We start from the raw sequence: 19,920 nt of genomic DNA on the forward strand, positions 1-19,920 counted from the left end.
CAGGTTATTCCTCATTTCACAGTATTCACAGAGCTCTATGTGAGAGAAGCTGTGAAGCCTTCCAAAACAGAAAAGGTCTATTCCTTCCCTCCCTTAAGTGGACAGATTTTCAGAGAGTTGCAGGAAAAATAATGAAGTCATTTTAGAAACGGAAAAAAAGCTGGAAAGTTCTGTGTGTGCGTTATTTCATGCAATCCACCAGCACCATCTGTGAAATGTGTTTAAACCACAGCTTTATATATTGAACATCAGCAAAAATTGACTGCTGAGATCTAAACGATATGTTGCATAACCGGGATAATCTATAGAAAAGGGCTGGGGCAGAAGAAGGCTGTCGTGTTTTGTATCCCTGTTATCAAAAAGGAGAGACTGTCCTGTTACAGCCAGCTCAGCCGCCACATATCCTGCCAGCGTGTGAGAGCCACTTCGAGGTTTGTGGGTCAAAGCCCAGTTTGCAGCCATTCTCTTTATGAATCCTGACACAGTGGTTTTAAGTGGATTTGACTTCACATCGTGAGGGGACACATTAGGGACAAGGCTTCCACTGAATGGAGGTTTCCACTCACAAGCGTATGTTCGTGCATACCATACATTCTCATGAGCCAGACCTATTCAGTGTCATAACACGAGTCACATCATCCTGCATTTACGCAAAGATGTAGGATAGGAAATGACAGTATCAGCTGGAGCTTTAAGTATCTTGCTGTGAGAGGTATTTCAGTATTGAGTGATTAGTGGGTTTGTTATGAGGGTTTTTTTAAAGGCTCAAAATTGCTTTTTGGTCAGAAGATCACATACACTCACAGTGGGCGTGAATATGATGGTAAGTTTGGAGTTTTTATTTGAACTGTTCTTTAACGAGTTTAAAAAATGAAAGAATTGGTTCGACAAGTTTGAATTTATTTTGGTTTTTCTGTCCTCGACACATTGTCCAAAGTATACATACATGCTCAAATACATGTCCACACCCCCATTAAGATTTGATGAAATCTCCATTACCAAGTTACACCTCAAACAGATGCTTTTGGTTGCCATCAACGAGGTTCTGGGATAGTTCTGGCTGGATATTTGAACGCTCTTCTTGGCAAAATAACTGGAGTTCATTTAGTCAGTTAGTTGGTTTTCTGGCACTCACCTGAAACTTTTAAGCATAGTCCATAAATTTCCGGATTAAAATTTAGGACTGAGGTTGGGTATTTGAGAAGGTCATTCCAGAAGTTTCATGTTATCCTCCTTTATGTGTTGACATCATTCTCTGTGGACAGTGACGCTGGTGTCCCAGCAGTTTCCAGCTCATGGCATGCTTGATCTTTGCTAGTTCTTGCATTGTTCCCTACATCGTAACCAACTTTCTCTCATCTCAGGGTAATAGCTTGGTCTTCTTTCAGACCTTGGCAAAGTAGTGACGCATCCAAATAACTTGTACTGACATGCAAATGTTTGAACTTATGATCTTGGAATCTGCAGTATTTTAGAAATAGCTCCAACAGACCTTCCCAGCTTCTGTAAATCTACAGTTCCTTGTCTTAGATCTTTACTGAGTTGCTTGGACTTTCTCATTGTAGAAAGTCAGAGTCAATACATTATAGAACCTTCAACACCACTTATTAAAAGATTTAAGTGATTGTATGTATGCATTTGAATCTGCATGTATACCTTTGACCCTATGTGAACAAGAGGGAACAAAAAATAAATTCAAACTTGTGCACCCAGTTCTTGTTTTTTAAAGTTATTAAAGGTGTATGCTGGACACACAATAGAAATAATAGTTCAAAGAAATTATCAAAGATCCAAATTCGCCATCACATTCATCCCCATGATTTGTATATGTGAACTTCTGCTGACAACTGTAGTTAATAAAGTTTTTTTTTCCACATTTTGATTTTGTAGCGATTTACTAGTCGATGGGTGAATCCTCGCAATGATGTCTAGACAAAGCAACAACTGAAATAATCTGTTTCAAAGGTTATTTGGATAAAAAGCGCAGAGTAGGAAGACAATGACATCAAACTAAACTTGACGGGAGTTGGGAAGGTCATGTTCAAATAAAATATGTCCTTCACATGATTAATGCCTCTCAGCATTACTGTCCTGTATCTTTGTCCCACATTTAGTCTGCTGGGATGTGGACACTCTGCTCACATGCCATAATTTCCTTGTCTGCTTTAAAACCCTGATAAGAGATATGACGCACAATCCAGTGTGTACCAAAAACACACAAGGAAGCTTAGATCTTTTAATATAATTCAGTTGTCTTTGGAGTCACTGAGAGAAGAGTGCTGAACAACCTGAGCTCAACATAAGTGATAAAATGTCAGGTATCAGGTAGGAAAATATTTTCTACCTACTGCAGTTAATATAAACATATAGGCTGCTGAGACCCAGAAGAACAAAAAAATAAATAAATAATTATATTTCCTGTTTTCTGTTTGATGTAATCAGAGGATCACTGATCACCCATTTGGTGGTTGTGGGCAGGGTTGTCCTATTTTCATGTTTCATGCAAAAAACCACAATTTCAACACGATTTCAGTAAGGTTGAAATTGAATTGATAAAAACAGGATGTGTATAGCTTAATGCACTTTTAAGCATATACATACATATCATGAGTTCCATTAATTGACAGGAAAAAACAGGAAATCAAACTCTTAGCTTTTATGTGTGGGATTGGTTGTGAATTAAATTGAAAACATTCTTATTTGTGATGGCTAAAAATGTCAGATGTAATGTAATTGCTGGGTCTTAGGGGGACATAATGATTCACCTCAGTGCACGGAGAAGACACATATCCTCCTGGGAACCTAGAGAAAGGAATCTTTACATTGAACTTATTTTGTGATTTCCTTCCTCTTTGGCACTGAAAGAGGCCACCCAAACACATGAGATATCAATGAAAAGTCCTGTATTTACTACATCAGGACTTAGTAAGGTGGCTCAAATAAATCAAAAGACATAGACCAAAAACAAATGTCCATTACAGAGGACAAAAATGCATAGGTCGGTTCTCAGGAGGATTTTGTATGCACAAAACGTTACACTTCTGCGTAGTTGGAGCCATCTATATTTATTATAAGTATTAACTGGTTTGTCTTTTTAGTATATATTCTTGCTATTACATTTTCTTGTGTTTTGCAAGCTACATTCCCCATTTCCCATAGTACTAATCTAGCCATGAAATCCGTCAAATCGTTCACAATTACTAATATCCTACTTTATTTTTGTGTCAGTCATGTATCAAAGTTTTTAATCTGATAACTCACTACACAGCTCTCACTTTCTTTTTTCAGCTACAGATGACTTGTGCATACCAAGCATGCTACGTTAACTCCCCAGTTTTTTTTTTAATGAAATTTGGTGTGGCGCTGGCTCAGCGGCTCAGCACGCAGCAGGACCGGGGAGGGTCACGGGCTGTGTGACACGCCCTGCTCACTCAGAGGCTCATATTGGTGTAGCGGTCTGTCTCTCTGCTCTAGTCTGCAGATAGACAAGCAGGCAGTCTGTCGACTTTGTAGAACCGGGCTTTTCTTACCCTGGAGGTATCCTGACGAGCCAGAGCCAGGGGCGGCCGGTGGGAGGAGGCAAAGAGACGGCAGCTGCTGCGCCGCACAGCCTCTTTGACAGCTTCAAGAGGAAGCATCCACCAGCACCGACCGATGTCTACGGTAGGGAGCGATTTTCTTCTTCCTTTCACGCATAAGCGACCGCCTTTTCACGGTGAGTGGTTGATAATGATTTAGGGACGCGGTGGTGTGTCGTGGCACGCCGCTGGCCGAGCATCTTATACCCGTTTTGTCGGATGTGGGGTCGGGACTGAGCATCAGCACGCCGGGGCAGAAAACGCTCAGAGGGTCCGTGTGAACAGCCAGCTGCTACATTTCGCTGTGTTTTCGCTTTTTGACCGTGATGTGTTTGAGTGTAGAGGTGGGGGTTGTGTAGGGAAAGAGAGAGCACACTGTTAGCACGAAGCTGTAGCCGCCTCCGAACGTCAGGGCGGCGGGTAGCGGGGCAGAGGGAGCCGCAGTCGGCGTGGAGCATCTGCGGAAAGCCGGCAGCCGATAGTGCCAATTAGACAGGAAGTGGGAATGCTGGGTTTCATATTAAAACAATTTAAAAAAAAAAAACTATGGCTTTATAGCTAACCACATGTAGGATCCTGTTAAATAATTTCATTTTAATTGTTTATTTGTTGCTTTCTGCACATTTTATGACATTGTACTGAAGATGATCAGATTTGGCGCAAATATACCATCTGTTACAGGTAAACACTTCTGCCTAAATCTGCATATTAAGGTTAAAATTTATAGTCAGACCACACCAGTTGATTAGAAACTGAAAAGTGATGGTTTGAAGTTTGGCTTTGTACACTTTGAGTCGCTTCACACTGGCATAAATAGTTTAGATCGACTCTTGAGTTACACTGCTCATTTAAAATAAATAAATAAATAAATAAAATATATATATATAAAGACTTTTTAAAAAAATATATATATACTGTTATTAGCTTCAAATCCCCAAATATATAGCTATGTGTACAGCAGAAAGGAAATTGGTGCCTGAGTTTCTTAGATTTATAGTGTGCATATGATTTATTTGCTCTACTTTTTGCGCATTAATGGTCTAATTTTTATTTTCCTTTAGCTTTTTTGTAGTACCTCACAGTACTATCTGTCTATCTAATTAATTTGTGGTTACTTGGCTTCTTGATGCCAAGTAATGAATCCTGAACTCTGAAATTTGACTTTCAGGCAAAAAATATCCAATAGTCTCTGTTTCCAGCTTGTCAGATGTTAAGATCCCTGTTAAATAAAAACATTTATAGTTCTGGAGTGTTTGATCATCACCTTGGCATGCCTTTCAGTCCCTTTCTTTGTTTGCTTATTTAACTTTAGTTATTTGGGTTTTGGCTTTTAAATTATTATATTATTTGGACTAAAACTCAATTTTTAAAATTTTATTTTAGTTTGCAGAAGTGTGCTTAATGTTAATTTAATAATTTTAGGTTATTTTCAGTTTACTATAATAATCTTGGGATTCATTGATTGATTAAAAACAAATAATGTTGGTACCCTACCATTTTTTTTCCCTGTTACTTATTTTTACTTTGAAATCTTACACCGGAAGTAAGTTGAAGTGGAGAGCGTTTGCTTGATTTGAGATGATGTAAATTCCGTTAAATTGCTTTCTGTGTGTGTGTGTGTGTGTGTGTGTGTGTGTGTGTGTGTGTTAGCTTTGGGTACAGGTAAGAGACCCGGTGACGGTCACGTGTTTGTGTGGTGTGCCATGTGGAAACGACCCACTTCAGTCCCCTCCTGTCTGCTCAGGGGTCTGACTGGGATCACTCTCCACCATGCGTCAGTCGGTGGTGACCAGCTTGTGTTCAGGGCCTTGCTTTCTTTTATTATTATTATCACTTTCCGATTTTTCTGGAGCCCCGTGAAACTAAATAAACTGAGTACAGATTCCCTTACAGATGTGATTTTTCTGCTTTCAGGCTGGAGTACATGAAGTTTGTGAATTTAACTGTCATCGCCATAGAGAGTTAAAGGGACAGTTCACCCTGCAATAAACAAAAAGTATAATTATATTAAAGATATTTGACCATTTGTCCCCAAACCTTTATTGATATCAGCCTTCTCTTAACTATTATTACACTAAATGGCACTCAGTGTGTGGTATTTGAAAACCTCTCTAACAGCGTCCCTTTCCAGAACTCATCACCAAGTTCGTCAGAAAAAACAGCAAAGCTTGTTGTTGCAGTTTCAAGTAGGAACAATTTTCTTTTTTAATAAACTACACCCAGTAAATATGTCACCCTATAGCTATTGACTAGAGGCTCAGTCTGACCAAGGTAAACATTAGTTCAGCTGTTAAGTCAGCCAGATGCAAGTTTCTGCTGGTTGGTGGAAGAAAATAGTTCCCACCTGAAAGTGCTCACAACCAGTTTTTTTTGTTTGTTTGTTTGTTTGTTTTCTTGGTAACTGTATCAGGATTTCCAGTGAAACACATCGCTGCTGAATTTCTCCAGTGCATCTGTTTTTGCACTTTGAGCACTTCATGAAAAATCTAATGAAGAGGTGGGCCATCTTTAGCTGTAGTCATTATGATTTTACGTTTTCCATTTACTCTTTTAAAGTTGGTTTTCAGCTTTTGTTGTGAATATAGTTTAGTTTCAGCAGGTTTCTAGAACAGTGGATTTGCTTGTTTTACTTTAGTTTTGATTAATTTCAGTGGTAGTTTGACAGCAAAGGTAGTTGACTTGTTTTAAACTTTCCCTTATTTCTTTAGATGTTACAACCTCACACACAGACCAGTTGTACCACGTATATTTGACTCTGCCACCATCTGAAAACAGACGCTCTCTGCAGGTATGCAGATGGTCAGTAGCTGCCCACAGGCTTCCCGTGTGCTAACACCTCTGAACCATAAATTCCCCATCGTGCGCTTGTTAAAGGAGCTTTATCTGTCCATCAGGCTGCTTACTGTGTGTGAGTCAGAGAAAGGCACATAAAGTCTTTCCATGACTGGTCAAACAAAAAGTTGAAGATGGCAGATAAAAATCAGATATATCTGATATAAACACCCTTCTGTTTGTCCTCGTCGATCATATGCAAAGCAGATTATAATACTGATTTCATGCATTATGAGAAAACCAGTTAAAATCATTCATTTTTGGGTTGAGGGGGGCTGTCCCCTCTCTGAGTCTTGCATCTCCTCATGGGAGCGTGTTTTATTTCGTATCTTATCATAACTTTCTGGCGTAAAGGACGACATGAGAAGCTTCTTGCACTGATTTCTAAATTGGGATCACAAAATGAGTTCTAATTATCTTCAAGGGATGGCCTATATTTGGCTCTCAGATAAGTGTTAGCTGAGTGTGCACACCGTGTCCAGGAGTGTGTGTGCGTTTAGACAGTGTTTATGACTGCAGAAAGGTAAGGCCCGCTGCCTTCCTGCATTTGCAGTCCAGTTTGAAATCACATGTATGTTTTCTTTCAGCACATACTTTAAAATGATCTTGATGCATTTTGTAACACAAAAAAAGAAAGTCCCTCATGTAGCTTCCGGATTGCTTCATGTGTTCTTGCAAACTTCTTTCTCAACAGCTGCTTTACACTTGCACTTCTTTTCTGCCCTCCTTTCTCAGGTATCTAATAAATCTTTAAATGCTCCGGAGATGTGCTTCTGCTCTTTCCAAAACACCTCCTCCGTGCATGTGCATACCACAGAGTAGTAGTATATGGCACACTAAGCCTACTTGCATGCTGGAAGATGATTCTTTTGCTTTCTCTGCAGTTTTAAGAGGGCTTTGATATAAAGTTGTGGTCTGAGGTGAGGGGATTGCGCTTCCTCTTTGGCAGATAAGCGGGTCCCGCACGGCCCTAAATCTCTTTATATTGTTAGTGTCGTCAGTCAGCCTGGTGAGAGAGAGCCATATTGAACATTTGATCCTGCTTAACCATTGTAACCTGCAACATATCATGCATTCACCTCTGGATATTGTGAAGTGTACCAGTTAAAGTGTGTAGGTTAATTTGTTCCAGGGACCTTTAAATGAAGGAAGGGGTGTTCTTTCACATGCAATCAGACTCGGACACTGATCTCACATCTAACTAGGAGATGAACTGTACAGAAAATGCTCAGTTTGGTTTTGTCACGGGTGCTGCATGGGTAAAGCATGCAGGAGGCAGCACAAAGGGAGATCGACCATTAGGGTTAGGGATAGTTAGCTGTACTCTTGGTCATCGCACAGACTTTGCTCTTTGGGAGCTGGAGGGCTAAAGGTTGTTTAATGGTAAATGGCCTGTATTTGTATAGCGCTTTACGTTTAATGCTCAATGGGACTCCACTGGAAATTTGCCTTCTTTGTTGCAGCGCTGCCATGTGATGCCCACAAAAGCTTGTGTGCAACTGAGCCATAGCAAAAAGCTACACTATGCTTTATGTCTCAGGAATGACAACTGCCTGGTTATGCATGAAAGTTCTTATGATTAATTTTCAGGGAAACAGAGCTGCATCAACTCAATTTCACTGCGCTTTCTTTAGAGGTCTTCTGAAAAGGGGAACACAGCCTCAGAGAGGTCAGTTAATTGGTCGCGGAGCCATAAATGTCCACACAGTGAAACATTTTGTGCCAATCTATCACCTAGACTGTGAGACTCCTTGGGGTAAACAGGGAATTTAGCATTTGCTGGTGGCATTAAATAATACATTTTAAAAAAGAATTGTCACTTTGTGGCAGTTCATTCTAATTAGAACAAAAGGGACTGCCCTGAAATGAGTGTTTAAAAAGGCTAACAGGAAATAAAAGCTCATCCTGTTGGTGGGTGTGCCGTTTATCTCTGTCTATCTGCATTCATTCATATCCTCTGACCCATCTGACATCTTCATTTCATGGCAACAACAACAACAGCAGCAGCTTCATAAACACATAAGAGGCTTCATCTTTGTGATGATTTGAATATGTGGAAAACTACAGATTGCACTCCTTTGATTACTTGTGCCGCCTTTTCATCACAGTAGGGTTCAGAATCATGCAGTCATACCAGCTAAGCCAGTGCAAGAACTGGTGAGGAGCTAAAATGCTTTTGGCTATTAAATGATAAATGCTGCAAAGGAACACTAAAAGAAGCCAAAATCCACCCATCTCAAACTGTATCTCACAGGCCAGCAGCAGCCCTCGGCAATGTACTGCGCAGCCTGCGAATGAATGAAGAAAAACTATTTTGTGTTTAATTGAGTCAAAGTTCAGTTCACAATAAAATACATCAATGCAGTATTGTAGGCATTAGTGTGTGTATATAGGGCAAACGGCATCAGGGAGGGCCGGCCATGTACTGCTACCAGTTAGAGAAACAGAAGAGCTCCAAGACGAGAGTAAAACACAAACTATCGGACAGTTCAGTCCCATAGTCCCATCCTGCCCACAGGAGAAGGGCATGAAAGCTGAAGGCTCTGCCTCCCATTCTACTTTCAGAAACTCAAGAAACCAAAAGTAATCCTGCAGCCCAGGAGCAAAGTGCTCTGTTGGGGTCATTTGTATCTGCATGATGGGGAAATGAGGGCCAAGTCACACTGGGCTTCCTAGTACTGTGTGTCAGGTTAGGAGTAGGGCAGCAACAAATGAATATTTATGTATTCAACTAATCAGCCAATTTTTCTTTGATTAGTCAGTGATTATTTCAGTAACTCTTATCTCTGCTTCCTGTGCTTGTATATTGGTTGTATATCATGTCTCAGATGGTGTCATGTTCAAAACCAATTAAACTGATATATATGGTCCAACCCATAGATTAACTACCTAATGTTAGGTTGAAGAGGTTTACCATTCAAAATAAACCTTAAGATTAATGTGAGGGGGAAAAAACAAACTAGCTGTTGTGCTGTTCGCTCTGTTCTTCTTCATTAGTATTGACTGCAGTCTTGGCAGATGATAGAGGCAATTGTGCCCCCTAGCTTCCTTACATAAACACATTTGCGTGGTTTTAGAATATGACGCGTCAACAATGTGTTGATGACATCGACGAATCGTTGCAGCCCTGGTTAGGAGTGTAACCGCCTTTCCGCAGCTTGTCATGGTCTCCAAAGCAAGTTCATGTTTATTAACCAAAGTACCGTTTTGGAGAATTACTTTGTTTTGCAGGCGCATTACTTTTTTGCATAATGTCATCAAAACATCTGAATCCCTGGCAACAAACACCGAAAAGTTCCTTTTAAAGATGCCAAAAGACTAAATAGTCTAAAAGTAGCACACCCCTGTGACAGGCTTAATGAAGAAGACATGTCCCTGGTTTGCCCTTTGTCATAGGAATACCTGAACACGTCTGAATCAGTGTTTGGTGCTTTAAGGCTGTGGATGGTGAGGATAAATGTCATTTAATTACAGTAACGCGTTACACCCAACACTGGTCCTCAGATTAGCCTCGCACTGAAAAAGAGATGTAGGACCAAAAGGGTGGAATCCTTATGTTACTAATTCTCTGTATTTTATTTTAGGTGAACTTCCTGTATGACAGTAGTTTCTTTTATTGTGTAAATGGGGAAAAATCTTGAAAATATTAAGATTTCCATACATCTTCAAGTGTTTTCTATCAGTGTATTTTTCAGACCATATCAGGTTGAAAAATCAGATTTTACTAGTAAAGGTTTAAACATGCAATACCACCACTCCCCCCCCCCCCCCCCTTTTTTTCTTTTTAAATTGAAGGTTTGAGCAGATGTTGTAAATTAGCATATGTCACCTTGCTACTCTCTCTCCATCTGTGGTTCCTGTGAGCCTCCATGCTGTTAATAACCAGAGGGGAATATCGAAGCGACGGTGTGACATTGATCCCCACAGGGACATGGGTGCTCTGATGACCGCTTGTCACTGGAGGGTGATACCCACTGAAGGATTTAGAGGCTTTTTCTGTCTGTGTTGATTAATGTTGTCAATGACCAACCACAGCACAGGGGAGTATTTCGGAGCATAAGACCACTCTGAGGTTACGTCTGAATTAAATTCGGGAGATTTAAACCAGGAGCTCCCATTCGTACTCGCTTCAGAGTCATAACAAAGTCACAGCGGAGCATGGAAGAAGATTTCACATCAGGATTTCTTGTGTGTAGATGGACAGATAGATGTGTGTTGTGTATTACAAACAACTGTAGAACGTGCCAGAAAATGATTCTAGGTAGCACTTCTGGTTTGGTTGTAGTTATTAGGCAGTTCTTTACAGTGTATTGATGCCAATTAAATAGTGTAAATAAATGTAGGCGAGACCAGATTAGTCTTCACTTTAATCTTGTTTTATCAGTTGGCCTATTTGAACATGTTTGGTGATGGCTCGCCTCTTTCAGACTCGAGGCTTTACTTGCTCAAAGTTCAAGTTTGTGTTGCAGTGTTACTTTCTCAGTTGCATTAAACCATTGTTGCGAGCGTGACAGCTTTTCCAGAAACACGATCCTACGAGTGAAGCGGGGGTTTCACAGTTTCACTGAATGCCGCTTCACACATGGCTACAAGCATGTTGTAGCCTCAGGGATGTAATTTGGGTTTCCTGCATGTCCTAACTAACTTTAATGTATGACCTGTGACTGTTTAAGAAGCGATTCATCGTTTGAGTAATTGAGCAAGAATTTTAAAAAAACAACAACCCAAAAAACAAAGTCAGTCATGATCTGATAAGACTTCCTGAGAAAAGACAAACACCCAAACCACTGCACAATGTCTGAACATAATTTGAGTCTTTGGCCTGTGTTGCATAATAGGTTGGACATTATCTTAGTGGGTGTGTGTTCAAAACACAATTCAGCAAACACAAAGGCTTACAACAATCACCACATGCAATATATTCCCACACTCCAGGTTTTAAAGAAACTTGATGTAAAAAAGGTTGGATATCAAAGGGAACTGTGTCTTTACTTCCTTTAATGTGTCAGGGTTTCCTTTGAAACAGGCTGAATAAAGCGCTTCTAACCTCCGAACCAACACGGTGAGGGTTTTGAAGAGTTGCTTAACTTCATAAGAAGGGAGGTACTTGGTCTTTTTCTTTATGCGTTGCCTCCACAGCATCAAGCCATGAGATGTGTGTTATAATCATATTTTCTGGATTTAAACTCAGTTTTATTTTGAAGGGCTCCGACAGTATGTGAGTTATACTGAAAATATAATGTAATGTTTTCAGTCATTGTTGAAATTTTAAACATTTTAAGTGGGGTTGTTTTTTTTTGTTTGGTTTTTTTTTGTTTTTTTAATCAGACGGTAATATCTATGATAGGATTTGTAGACTCCTTTGTTCATTGTTGTGCACATGGTTTGAAAAGCATTGGGTGTCTATTGATGTTATCTTCCAATCAGACCCGTAGCTCTGGTTTTATATCATTCTAAACAGTTTTTTTTAGTTTAGTTTAGTTTTTGCTTTGAACTGTTTGTTTGATGGGGGCTTCTTGAAGCTGTTAGCCTTGATTCATTTAGCAGTTAGTGCTAATAAAAGAGGTTTAATCTGTTTCTATTGCAAATCTAGAGAAAATGAATTTATTATATAAATCTGCAGTATTTAAGAAATGCCTAAATTGCATTGATCCATTCATCCAGTTTGTTGCATGATAATCTTCCGAGCCTAAATGTGTCTTCCACGTGCCCTACGAAGATGCTAAAACCTAGTTGAGGTGTTTTTGTTGGTTTTATAATCTGTGAACTGATGCTTGAAGAGGAATTAAAAAGGAAACTGAAGCCAACAGAATCAGCAGCATGGGAAGTATTTATGCAGGTTTTCCAGAATTTTCTTGGCACTCTCAGAGCAGAGGCTTATGCCGACCTTTTGGATAATGCGCTGATGAGTGTCAGAATATCACTGAAAATGCACTTTTTACGTTCTCATCTCAACTTTTTCCCATCAAAACTGGACGGTGTCAGCGATGAGCATGGGGGATAAACTTAATCAAGATATAAAACTGTTGGAAAACCAGATATTAGGCCAAATTTAATAAGAGCATGATGAGCGACTACTGTTGATAAAAGAACGAACCAATCATTAGCCATTGTTGACTACATGACACCATTAAAGCTTCAGTTTGAGGCTAATAATATCCACCATGGGGTAATTGTTCTCGTGGCTTGGTCATGTCTTGATGCATGCTCGATCATCCAGGTTAGGAAATCCCAGAAAGTTGATTTTGTTCATCTGGACGTCGCGTATTGAGTGGATGTATAGCATTAACTTTCCTGGACTGTTTGGTCTTGTTTGATGTGAAGAAAACATTTTGCAACAAGGGCTTTTGTTGGCGTATTAAACCTTTTCACTACTGCTATCTACAGTAGGAGGCGTGTTGTCAGGCAGTAGACCAAATTTGGCAAAAATCTAAAAGAACTTGGTGAAAGCATTTGGGTTGGACCAATCTCTGACTGAGCCACCAACCTTTTGCATGGATAACTGATGGCAGCTTTAAATCCTGCAAGCCTCTTTCCACATTAGAAATAACAAGCCTGCGGGATAAGCAACAGAGCGGCTATGGCCTGTGCTACTGGTCTGTTTATGCAATTAGGTTTTTGAGACCGCCTCACCCATCATCACAACATGTCTAGATACTGTATTTAAGCTTGACTGGCTATGGAAAGTGAGACTTTGGTCAGCCATTTTGCTAATGGCTCCCTCAAATAGATCATAAAACACTGGCAGGCTCTCTGCAGCCTGAGTTTGCATGGGTGTTTTTTACATTAGCTGAAAGAACTGGATACTCGTACTGCCAGCAGCTTGCTCAGTGAAATCAAAGAAATATATGGCTGTGTCCTAAATCACTCATTACATAATGAACATGATGTAGTGAGAAGTAAATTGAAATTTTTGTACACTCAAGTGATGGATCGTGCTTTTTGCCCTACCGCTAAAATGCATGATGACACAATGGAGGAACTGAATCAAATTCTTGATGCAAAGTCTGAATTTAAATTCAACAAAAGAGGAGTGACAACTGATTAGAGTTGGAGGACCAGGAAGGTGAATAAAAATGTCTTGAACTTGCATTCAAGACATCAAGACAAAGGGGTACAAAGGCACTGTTTTGTCTTCCCTGTTTTGATAATAACCCAGTTTTCAGCTGGTCTGGTTGACGGATTGAAGACTGATCCCTGGTTGGGAATCAGTGATTTATGGCTCTGTGCAGTCCATGAATCCATTTACATCCCTGTATTTGCATTAAGGGAAAAATCAGCATGATAAACAATTATTCTGATTTTAATTTCAAAGTATAACATTGCAGTTTTGGTATTCTAGTGAGTGAGTTGGTGTTGATGGTTCAGGGAGAGGCCTGTTCTCCCCATGGCCCTCAAACAATGGGACAGGTGATCGGTTTCCTCTCAGTGCATGAAAGCTGAGTTTCTAGGAATCAGAGTAATTGTGGCTTCCATGAAACTCCAGTAGTTTTTCCTTGTCACCTTTTCCACTTTAATCCAGCGATGCTATTTCAGAATAAACGTACAATGACACTTTTTTTTTCCTCCACTGTAACTGTTTACCATATGGAAAGTTGAATTCAAATGAACATGTGACATGTGAAGCTTATGGCAGCATGCATATCTTTTTCAGCCTTGAGGGAAGCTGTTTAAAAAGGTGTGGATGACTGAGCCATCTGATGTAAACTCACTGTGTTGCAAATTTTGTTTTAACTATATATTTAAGGATACAAGTTGTGTAGGTCATTTTTCTTTCTTCCAATGCATTGCTTTGATTTATTTCTTAGTGTAACTATTTTCTGATGCCAGGTTTAGTCTTACAGAATTATTTATTATTATTTTTAATTAGTTAAATTTGGTTTGGTACACAGGTATAACTTGCATATGCTTCACACACACCACTGCAACTGTCCTCAAGAAAAGCTGGAGGGCAGTTTGTTCCCAAGAGTCGGTAAGAGTTGAAATCATACACAGATTACAGAAAATGAAAAGTTGTCATCAAACTCTGCTGATTCCAGCCAATAATTGGAGGACAGTGTTTATTACTTGAAAGTCGTGCACGGGTTTCATACCATGTTGAACACACAATACAAGTTCCTGACCTCTTGGCCTGAGAGCTGCACTGCGGGTGCGATTGGCAGCCTGGGTCTAAGCCAGGCGTAAACGGACACCACAGCTCACGGAGGCTCTGTCACTCAGAGACAGCTGGTGTAATTACAGAATCCCTCTGCCATCGCATACAATGTCGACAACGCACTGACGCAAGCGTATACACGTGCACACAGAAACATTAGCTCACACACCAGCGCTCCCACGGCCAGATATCTAACGGAGAGCGCTGACCTTTGTGTTGACACTTGCTCATAGTTTAGTGAAAAGGTTGAATTAAAGAGGTCCTGCTTAAATCCTTGAAGCCCACGGCCAATATAATTAATTCTAATTAGATTAGCATTTAGCTGCCTTAGAAAAAAAAATGGAGTGGGAGAGAGAAGACCTGCCGTTTTTATGCGATAATGCAGTCTTGGATAAGGGCCCTTTTTAAAAGTGCTGCGCAATTATGTGGGTTTGTGTAAGGGACAAAGTTACTGCCTCATACACCAGAGCGGGGGAGTTGAGCTGCAGTATGCTGAAAAAGTCTTTAATACTGTAGTGTATAACTTGTCACATTTATAGTGGGTTTATCTGATGTAACATACATTAAGCCATTGCTGGAGCACACTCGTATTCATCATGTAGGCACCATGTCCTTTATGCTGTAGTCATGCTCAAATGGCTAATGCTAGTAGCTCTGTCTTGAAGAACTTGACACTCGATTAGCCATATGTAAGTTAAGCAGCCAGACAAAATACTGTAACAATGAAATATTCTGATCTTTATTTATGATTTCTTTCTTAAGGATATTATTATTGATTTCTGTGCCCTCTATATTGATGGTTATTTACACTTTTATTTATCTTATGTAGTATCTCAAGAAAACATCAGAACCACATTTTATTACGAAAAGAACAAAAACATTATTTGGGTGATGTTTTATTAGTGTGTAGTTTCCTCTTCTTTTAACGAGATCCATCAATGTCTATATTATGCAATGTAACAAACAATTTCACAGTTACAGCTATGTCAGTCTTAGCTAATGTTGTATAAAGGAGTTAATGGTAATGCTATTAGCAAGGCGCTAATAGCCTGTATTTGTATTTAATAGCCTCACTATTAGCTCCTTGCTATAGCATATGCTTGGCTTGGCTAACTATTAAGATAAGATAAGATAAGACTTTATTGATCCCACAACGGGGAAATTTTTGCGTCACCTCAGCTCAGGTACAGATATATGAAGGAAATACAAAAATACAATTAAGTACAATCAATGAAAAAAAGTAAGATAATACACTATATACAATGGTAGCATACACAGTATGTGATTATGGATATGGTTTGAAATATGGAAGACATAAACTATATAGCTTGGAAGGTCATGGAAGGTCCATTATGCATGAAGTGGTGACCGTGGATGTTCACAGTGTCCAGTGACTTATGACATCGTGATTGAGGAGTTATAGAGTCTAACTGCTGTTGGGATGAATGATCTGCGAGAGCGCTCCTTCCTGCAGCGAGGGTGTTTCAGTCTCTGACTAAAGGAGCTGCTCAGACCACTCACATACTCATGCAGTGGGTGACGTGGGTTGTTCATGATGGATGTCAGCTTTACTAGCATCCTCCCCTCACCAACCACCTCCACAGACTCCAGGGGACATCCCAGCATGGAGCTAGACCTCCGCACCAGTTTGTCAATCCTGCTCCTGTCCCTGTCCGTGCATCCACTCCCCCAGCAGGCCACTGCATAGAAAAGGGCAGATGCTACCACAGTGTCATAGAATGTCCTTAACAGAGTCCTGCAGACTCCGAAGGACCTCAGTCTCCTCAGCAGGTGGAGTCGACTCTGGCCCTTCTTATACAGGACGTCTGTATTTGTTGTCCAGTCCAGTTTCTTGTTGAGGTGAACACCCAGGTACTTATAAGAGTCCACTATCTCAATGTCTCTCCCTTGGATGTTCACCGGTGTTGTAGGGGGTGACTTCCTCCTGAAGTCTATGATCATCTCCTTTGTCTTGCCGGCGTTGATTTGGAGTACGTTGGTCTCAGACCAGCCAACAAAGTCACTGATGACCCCCCTGTATTCCTGATCATTCCCGTCTGATACGCATCCAATGATGGCTGTATCATCTGAGAACTTCTGTATATGGCAATCGGCCGAATTATAACAGAAGTCTGAAGTGTAAAGGCTGAACAGGAAAGGTGAGAGAACCGTGCCCTGCGGTGCCCCCGTGCTGCAGATTACCACCTCGGACACACAGTCATGGAGCCTCACATACTGTGGTCTGTTGGTAAGGTAGTCGATGGTCCATGCAGTCAGCTGTTTGCCTACTCCAGCTCCCTCCAGCTTCCCTCTCAGTAGTGCGGGTTGGATGGTGTTGAAAGCACTGGAGAAGTCAAAAAACATGATCCTCACAGTGCTCCCCGCCTGCTCTAGGTGAGAGAGGGATCAGTGTAACAGGTAGATGACAGCGTCATCCACCCCAATTCCAGAACGGTAGGCGAACTGCAGGGGGTCCAACACTGAGCCCACCAGTGGCTGAAGGTGGTGCAGGATGAGCCTTTCCATGGTCTTCATCAGATGAGAAGTCAAGGCAACAGGCCTGAAGTGGTTGGGCTCCCTGGGGTGTGCGATTTTTGGCACCGGAACCACACAGGAAGTCTTCCACAGTTCAGGAACCCTCTCCAGGCTCAGGTTGAAGATGTACAGGGCCACCTGACAGAGCTGGTCTGCACAGTCCCTGAGCAGTCTGGAGCAGATTCCATCCGGACCTGCTGCCTTCCTTGCCTTCGTCCTCTTGAGTTGATTTCTCACCTGATCAGCTGTGAAGTAGATGTGAGGCTGGGCTGGGCTATTAGCTGTATTTATGCCTAACAATTTAACTGTTACTCATGTTTTATACAGTTTTTATTATAATTTTAACTAGTTGCTGACAGTTCTGTTTATCTATACTATTGGATCATAACTTAAAACTATGAGCTATATATTTTACAAGTGAGTAATGCTAATCCATTAGCTTTAGTTAACTTTTAAGCTCAAACCTATTCAAGTCCACTTAGTACTTTAGCTTGACTATTACAATAGATCTCTCCTCATTCTACATTTTTCTGCTACATATGTTTTTCCAATAGCATGCATAAAGTATGATTATAAGCTTGTAATATTAGTGAGATTTTTATCTGAGGCTTGTAAATTTAGCTTACTTCACTTATCACTGTAAATTGCAGGCATAATAGCAGTAACTAAAAGACTAAAGGGCTTGCCCAGTAGTCACTATTAACATGCTTTTCTCAAGTGTTACTTTTAGCAGCTAATGTATTTTATTTAATCTTGTGGTCAGGTCATTACCCCACCCTCATCTAGTCTCTCTGGGACAGGGAAAAGAGACTCATTTCCTCTCTTCCGATTGTCATTGAGACAAGAACCAGAAACTGCCTTAAACAGCACGGTGAGCCTAACAAAACCAAATTTAGAAATGTGGACTTGTGGGTTAGGAGCTGGGATGACCACTATTGCTTCTGTTGATTCAAGCCTTTGATGGTGATTCCTCTGTCTCTAAATGCAGGATGTATTGACTTTTGTGGTTCTTTTGGATGGCGGATAAAGGTGCATCTCCTGGAGTCCCATGTTGGCACAGCACTGTGAAACTGCAGCCAGTAGTGGTTGTATACTTAACAGAGCTTTTCAGGTTTCTTTTTGTCACTGCCATCACTGTGCGATAGTGAAAGGGCCTGACTGTTCCTTTGTGCTGCTTGGCACTGACTAATGCTGCTTTAATTATTGGCTGCATTTTGCATCATTTTGCTCTTTCTATTTTTCCCACACTCACTCCCCTCCTCCCGCTGCCAGCTTTTGTCCGGCTATAATGGCTTTAGCCAGTGTGCAGCTGTGCAACTCGATTTTTGCCTGCGTCTCCAGCTGCATTTAGCTGACCCAGTAATGGAAGGGTTGTGTGGGGAAAGGCCGGAGGCAGAAGGACTGCAGAGCTGTGGCTTAAAACAAGCTTCCTCAGACAAACGGCGTGGATTTCCTGTGGAGAGTGGCTTTTGAGGAATAATACAAAAAATGCCCTCAGTGTGAAGAAAAGGAGACATGAAATAAGGCCGGAGTGCAGCAGCATTAGCTGCAGACAACAGTAAACCTCTGCTGCTGAGCTGTATGCCTTGAGCGTCACCCAGCTCTGTTTTTAAAGTGACCCCCGAGTGACTTTGGATGTGATGTGGTACTTTGTCAAGATGGCATCATAACCTGAGAAGCTTGTCCCTTAAGCTTTCAGGCCTTGTCCTTGCTGCCCAGCACTTCTCCTTTCAAGTCATAATATAGACTCTAAAAGAAGATGCAGTCTTATTCACCAATGACAACACAACAAGGTCACTGCTGACAGACCTCATATCTGCTTGTCCTTCATAATCTGTGTGATTGACAAGGACAGGCTGAGGGATTTAAAAGTAAAGTTTAATTCAGTATGACAAAAATAAACCAAGAGAATATGCTGGGTGCCTGAGGAAAAAGAACTATCTATAGACCCTTCATCCATGTTGAGATCCTGAATCTCTAGTGTTACCCAGAAATTTAGGTGATTAAAAAGTTCAGACTGTGCTTATTTATTTCATGTTTTAAATTTTGAGGTTATGCACTTGAAGGTCAGCTCCTTGGACATCTGTTGTATTGAAGTCTCATACTGACTGCATGTCAAACCTGGAGACGGTATAAAAGTTGTAGCCACCGTGATCTCAGTCATTGGGTTTGGCTGCATTTTGGTTGGTGCAACATGATTTTGCACCAGTCTTTGAACATGCTTTTTAACGCTGCAAAATCTGAGATTTTAACATGAGATTCTATGGAGGTTGACTTGGGCAAACCTCCAACCTCTTCCAGTGTGTCAGAAATGTGACCCTTCACCTTGAAAGGTGAGCAAACAGGGCTGGTGGTGGGACAAATTGGATGGAGTCGTAATCACCAGTGATCGACATGAAGGTTTGTGGTCCATGATGAAATCCTAGATGGACACATGCAATTGGTCAGAATGGTGCTCCTACAAATGGCCTGTATTTATATAGCGCTTTTACTAGTCCCTAAGGACCCCAAAGCGCTTTACATATCCAGTCATCCACCCATTCACACACACATTCACACACTGGCGATGGCAAGCTACATTGTAGCCACAGCCACCCTGGGGCGCACTGACAGAGGCGAGGCTGCCGGACACTGGCGCCACCGGGCCCTCTGACCACCACCAGTAGGCAACGGGTTAAGTGTCTTGCCCAAGGACACAACGACCGAGACTGTCCAAGCCGGGGCTCGAACCGGCAACCTTCCGATTACAAGGCGAACTCCCAACTCTTGAGCCACGATCGCCCCAAAGTAAACTAAACTTAGTAGGGATGCTGGAAGGGG

The 19,920-nt window shown here is 41.1% G+C and overlaps 1 protein-coding gene across 2 annotated transcripts in view; it reads left to right on the forward strand.

Annotated features, from left to right (window-relative positions):
- Positions 1-3,561: 3,561 nt before the first annotated feature.
- The window catches only part of LOC146615100 (fatty acyl-CoA reductase 1), a 58,909-nt gene continuing 42,550 nt past the window's right edge, over positions 3,562-19,920 (forward strand). For both annotated transcript variants that reach the window (XM_085375466.1, XM_085375467.1), the window contains exon 1: positions 3,562-3,663. In XM_085375466.1, the coding sequence (XP_085231592.1) occupies positions 3,655-3,663 (9 nt within the window). In that variant the 5' untranslated portion in view covers positions 3,562-3,654. The remainder of the gene's footprint in view (positions 3,664-19,920) is intronic.

Source organism: Diplotaxodon limnothrissa, linkage group LG17 (assembly GCF_057381915.1).
Source record: "Diplotaxodon limnothrissa isolate DT_005_m linkage group LG17, D_limnothrissa_male_GT1.1, whole genome shotgun sequence".
Classification (NCBI taxonomy): domain Eukaryota; kingdom Metazoa; phylum Chordata; class Actinopteri; order Cichliformes; family Cichlidae; genus Diplotaxodon; species Diplotaxodon limnothrissa.